Source organism: Physeter macrocephalus, chromosome 4, assembly GCF_002837175.3.
Source record: "Physeter macrocephalus isolate SW-GA chromosome 4, ASM283717v5, whole genome shotgun sequence".
NCBI lineage: Eukaryota > Metazoa > Chordata > Mammalia > Artiodactyla > Physeteridae > Physeter > Physeter macrocephalus.
Genome location: NC_041217.1, coordinates 26666912 through 26672911, shown reverse-complemented (window position 1 = coordinate 26672911; position 6000 = coordinate 26666912). Strand labels below are relative to the sequence as shown.

The 6000-nt window shown below is 44.7% G+C and overlaps 1 protein-coding gene across 1 annotated transcript in view; it reads right to left on the bottom strand.

Annotated features, from left to right (window-relative positions):
* LAMC2 (laminin subunit gamma 2) overlaps nucleotides 1-6000 on the bottom strand; it is a 62527-nt gene that overhangs the window by 9975 nt on the left and 46552 nt on the right. The window contains exons 12-17 of the mRNA XM_024133850.3: nucleotides 5198-5343; nucleotides 3813-3969; nucleotides 3296-3501; nucleotides 2142-2221; nucleotides 900-1049; nucleotides 229-373 (exon numbers count right to left, since the gene is read on the bottom strand). Coding sequence (XP_023989618.1) covers nucleotides 229-373; nucleotides 900-1049; nucleotides 2142-2221; nucleotides 3296-3501; nucleotides 3813-3969; nucleotides 5198-5343 — 884 coding nt within the window. The remainder of the gene's footprint in view (nucleotides 1-228; nucleotides 374-899; nucleotides 1050-2141; nucleotides 2222-3295; nucleotides 3502-3812; nucleotides 3970-5197; nucleotides 5344-6000) is intronic.

Sequence of the window (6000 nt, the reverse complement as noted above, 5' to 3'; positions counted from 1 at the left end):
AAAGGGAGAGGCCACAACAGTGAGAGGCCCGCATACAGTGCAAAAAAAAAAAAAAAAAAAAAAAAAGAACAAGGATAATGAGGAGGATAAATACTCTTTCTAATCTAAAGCAAGAAAAGTCAATATGGAGAAAAAAACTGAATGATTGAATGATTCAATGGAACCCCCAGAGAAGAAAGCATTATGGCCCTTCTTCCGTACATCAGCGCTTAGGTTAGGTGTCCTTACCTGAAAGGACTGATCATTGACCCCCTGAAGCTGAGATGCTGAACTGAGAAGGCGGAGACTATGCTGGTAAGACCTATCTGCTTCAATGTCAGTTTGAGTGGCCTCCCTTGACAACTGCTGGGCCAGAGACTTGGTTTTCTCCAATCTGCAAGGAGTGAAGAAAGAGGACTTTGAGAATTCACTCTTTTTTATTAAAAGCAAAAATTCATCCTGTTAAAAGTATGTAGTCGGGATATTGGAAGAACCAGACGAGATGTGTCCCTTTCCACAGTTTAAACATAGACCTTAAAGTTTATACAGGTTGGGTCAGAAAAATTCAACCCAAGTTCCCTAATTTTTTTTTTCCCTATTCTTGATCATATGAATATATTATGTTTATCTGCGTCATGCCATCAGATGAGTGTACTCACATCCTTTAAACACCACAGACAGTGACCGTATCTCCAAATATACAACCTCTCAATCAAAACACAAACTTTACTTAGATTAATCAACTTTTTCTTCCAGCCTTAAAGGCGTCTGTTTTCCTCCAAAGTAATACTCTCATCCTCTGGTCCCTCTCAGTATTGATGTACTTCTAAAGAAACACAGCACGCCTCAGACATGGTTTGCATTGAACCCTGGGAGGGAGCGGATTATATTGGCCCGTGTGAGGACCCGTTGAAACGTACTTTCCCACAAGCCCTTGCACCACGGAGCCGTCCAGCCTGCCGCTTCCGCCTCCTTCACTCAGAGCCTTGCGCACCAAGGATAGAGCTTGTTTGGAGTAGTCCTCGGTTTCCCTGGCCAGTTGCTCCATGTTATTGGCTGACTCAACGTGGCTGAAAGGATCAAAACCCAAGAATTTGAGTTTTCACGGCAAAGAGCTTCCTTTAGGGCTTTTATTTAAATGAAAGGGGAGGAGTAAGGGAACTGGTTGGACTAGAAAAACCAAACAGAATTGACCCAGATGAGATGGAGCTCCTCTAATAGAGGAGCTATCTAGAAGCAGAGGGTGTTCTGAGAAGTAGCCTCATGTCCTAGACTTTTTTGGACATCTACTCCATTTATGGCATAATCAGTGGAAGCTATGGAGATGGGTGGGAGAAGTCTCAGGGTGATAAAATATTGCATTTATAAACTGTTTTCTGCAGGAGAAACCCCTAGGTTTTATTCCATTCAGGGGCCAACTCCCTATTTAGTTTTGCTGCATCTCTAAACTGAGCCCACCACTAAGGGGGACAAAGCCTGTCAATTAAAGTCCCCCAGTTGCTTTTGTCCTCCTGGTTCTAGAAAGTGGTGGAAATGAGCTCAGGAGGCAGCGCGCGCTGCAAGAACACAAGCCAACCCCCTTCTGCTAACTGAATTTCATTTGGGATTAGCAGAGCCTGCCACCTTGCTGAGCCCTCCGCCAAGAGCAAACCTCTTCAGCATGGTAGGATTTAGAGTCAGGCAAGAACTAAGGAGCTGCCTGTTATCACTGGGGGCCTGCAGAGCCGGTTTTCAGGAGGACGTTACCCCTCTGCAGACTTGGCCCCCACAGGCCAGCAAACAGCTAGCAGTACTTGTTCCCAGGCTTGGTGTGGGAGCCTGGGGGTCCCTCAAAGGTGCAAAGCATTCTTTTCCAAGGGCTGATTCATTTGATGGGGCCCAAGGAATTACATCTGACATACACCAAAGCCATGCTGTTGAGTCATAGAGAAATCTGCAAAAGAAACACCCCCGCCCCCAACTCCTGCCAGGTGACCTTGCCCAGTGGCCACCTATATACACTAAAAGCCAAGGGGTTAAAAAAATGGCTTCAGGGCAGGGGGATGGCTGCAAAGGAGCCTGGAGATAATGAATATGCTTTGGTCCTGAGCACCCCACAGTGCTGTTCAAGTCTGGCCTTGCAGAGGTGGTCTGAAGCAGAGGTGCCCTCCAGTACTGCTCACCTGTCTGCCAGTCTCGTGGCCTCCTGAGCTAGACTTTTAAAGCTGTTTGGCCCCATATAGTCCTCTGAGGGAGGAACGTACTGTGGAAAAAGGAAAATTGGTTAAGACTTTGCCGTGAGCCTAAATATGAGCCATGGAGCCTAAGCAGGTTCTGCACCTGTTCTGTCAGAGCCACTTGTCATTAGTCAACAGCATTCTACAACGTGACACGTCGAGTCCCTGGTCAGGATGGTCATTACATTAAAGAATGTATAGACAAGAATAAAATAGAAATCCAAGTTTAAAGGAAGTCTGTATATAGATATAGATGCATTTTAAAATATATACATGTTTATATTTGCATATGTATTCAAAGTCCAGTAGAACATAGACCAAGTTTTAATGGTAGTTATTTCTTAGTAATGAGATCATAGGGGATTTTTATGTATTTTCTGAATTTTTTACAAAAGGAATATCAATACACACTATTTTTAAATCCTTCATTTTCTCAGCATAATATCTGATTATCTTCCAATTTTCTTTATCCACCTCCTATCCACCCACTTACATTATTATCACCACTGCCTTCTTTATTCAGAACGAGAAGAGTGCTCGTTCAAACCTCTCCCTCCGACCACACTACAAACTACGTCATAAGAAAATCATGCTGGCAACATTTTTTTCCCTGTTTTAAGAACCATGTCGTTATTGGCCTCCTTCCTTCCTTTCTTCTTCCTTCCCTTTCTTCCTTTTTCATCTTTTTTTCTTTCTTCCTCTCTCTCTCTCTCTCTCTCTTTCTTTCTTTCTTCCTTTCTTACAGCAAACATTTATCACAGCCACACATTGTGCTACGGGCTGAGAATGTAAACATGAACAAAATTGAACCCTGCCCTCTGGGAACTAACAACCTGGAAGATTTGCAGAAAGAAAGGAGAAGAGACGGCCAAGATGAGGCTATGGGTAGCAAGAAATGAACTAGGAGAGGAACATAACACAGTAAAATGGGAACCTGCAGGAAGCCAAAGAACATAAAGAAAGGTGCAACTGCTGCAAGGAAGAGAAGTCTAACTGTCTGCCAGAGAGACCAGAAAACCTGAGAGACAAGGTGAGCCTGTGACATGGGCAGTCTTGCATCTCAGCAATGACTCTCAGTCCCCTAACCCAGCACCACCTACGGTGTTTCGCAGGGCAGCTTCACTCTCCTCCAGGCTCAGGCGCATCTGAGTGACGAGCCTGTGAGTATCCTGAACTCGGTTCTGATGCTGGCTGCCCAGGGCCCGAACTCTTTCCACAGTCATCTTGAGGTCATCCAGGCGGTTCCGGTAGCTATTCTCTTGGCTCCTGGCCTTGGCCAACTGGAGATTGAGGGATCTGATAGCACCTGGACACCAACAAGGAAAGGGAGGATGAGCACTTTGGGGGCCAAGTCGTCAAACATAACGGAGGGTTGAAAAAGTGACTTTGACTGGCTTATGGCAAAATGGCAAAAACCCAACATATGAATGCATGCAACTGCTCTTTTATCTCCATCATTCAGATCCCAGGAGAACATCACAGACAGTCCTTCCACCTCCGCAAGGGCTAGGCAGAAACATCTGCTGAACTGTTACCACCGAAGATTCTGTGACCTAGTGTATTGCTTTCTAGGACTCTGAATTCTCTCCTTTGTGAAGGGAAATTGGCCTTCATCACCTTCTGAAATCTGGGCTTCTCTCAGAATGTCCCGAAGGGTCTGCTCAACCCACTGCATCCTGCCCTCCAGCTCTGTGTTGGGTACTGCTCCACCGCCACCCTGAGCCTTTGAAATCAGGGTCTCCAGGCTCTGGAGCTGCTGCATAAACTGATCCATCTGAAACCACACAAGGAAGAGGATTAGAACAGGTGACAGAGTTCATGGTCAAATAGCAGGTACCCAGGGGCTAGTAGCTAAAAGCCCAGAAATGCTTGGCACATCATCTTAAAGTTCAGATTCTAGAGCCTAGACTTTGAGTCTGAATCCTGGCCCCACTACTCACTAGCTGTGTGACCTTGGGTAAGTCATTTTCTTTATCCATAGGATGGGGATAATAATAATAATATCTCCCAGACTTATTACTTGGACTAAATGAGTTAGTATTTGTATAGTACTTAGAACAGTGCCTGGAATAAAGTGCTACAGAGGGCTGGTTAAATAGATAAATTTTTTAAAATAGGTTGAGTTTGCTCTAGATTTGGGTTCTGTTTGGGCCCTTTCCTCCCCCACCCTTCACCCCAGTAAAATATTAATTAATAATTAACAACAACATCAATTTCATTCTTCTCTGGAATTTGAATGAGAAATTTCTGGAGACTATTCCTGTTTTGACAGCCTTGAGACCTCTGGACTCCTCATATCTTTTATATGTTTATATCTTCTTCATTTGTTTTATAAGGACATCTCTTGGAAAAAAATCCAGCTAGAAAGTGGCATATTGTAATGGAAAGAGCACTGAATTCAGAATCGGGGACATGGATGGTATTCTTGGTTCCACCTGGCCATGTGACTTTGAAAAATTACACATTTTTCAAAACTTTGTTTGCTCAGTGAAAGCTGAGATCAGAATGCTTTTCCTTCCAATTTGACTAAGTTACCATGAGTACCAAATGTGGCAGTATCTGCAAAAGGGGTTTTGAAAATGGTAAATATAAGAACATAAGCCTGAAGTATTATTAGTAGTATATGGAAATTTTTTTAACATAGCAATTTTTTTTTTTTTTTTTTTGCGGTACGCGGGCCTCTCACTGTCGTGGCCTCTCCCGTTGCGGAGCACAGGCTCCGGACGCGCAGGCTCAGCGGCCATGGCTCACGGGCCCAGCCGCTCCGCGGCACGTGGGATCTTCCCGGACCGGGGCACGAACCCGTGTCCCCTGCATCGGCAGGCGGACTCTCAACCACTGCGCCACCAGGGAAGCCCCAACATAGCAATTTTTAAAGAAAGAAATAGTAATCCCCGCCCCCGTCCCCAGGAGTCTAGGAGAGTCCTGGATTTGTGACAGAACCACCCAGGAGACACTTCAGGATTTTACTCCTGCGGGTGAGGTCTGGCTAGCATGCACACCTGAATCTTCACTTGATTATAGCAAGCTGGACAGTTGGTTAATGCTGCATGCTCACAGTTGAGGCCGCCAAATCCTGGCTTGCAAACACAGCTGCCATCACTTCTACACTCCATGGGCTCCGAGCCCACTGGGTTGCAGTTGCAAACTAGAGAAAAAAGGACAAACAGGAAGCTTTCATGTCAAGCTAATTCCAGAAACTGGAGGTATAGCAAAGATAAAAGGAAGATTGAGTCACCAAGGGCAAAGAATCCTTCTTTGCCCTTGTTGATTCATATTGTGTTAGATTCATTTCTTGGCTATGCCTCCAAGCACATTCCTGCAATACAGAGAGGTCTTCGGAATCATCTGGCAAGTTTGTGTGTCTGGATGAAGAAACACTACAACAGTTCATCCTTTCTAGTGGCACTTATTTACTTCCTCCCATTAAATCATAAGCCTGTTGGATATTCTGCAGACACTCTGGCTTTGCTCACAGGGAAAATAACATTTCTTCTGGGCCTATATGTGCCAGAAGTAGACATCTCTCTGTATATTACAGATGAGGAATGTGAGCTCAGAGAAGCTGAGTAATTTGACCTAGGACACACAGCAAGAAAATGGCAAGCTGGAATGAGAACCTGGAAAGAGCCAGTGATATTTTCCTTCTGCAGTAAAGCAGTACCTTTATTCAATCAAATTGACTCAGTACCACTATGTGTCATGTTCTGTTCTAGGAGCTGAGGATGTAACAGTGGGTGAGACGCTACTCTACTGGAGTGATTCTTTGGGTTACTCCACCTTCAGTGCTCACAAAACACTTGGT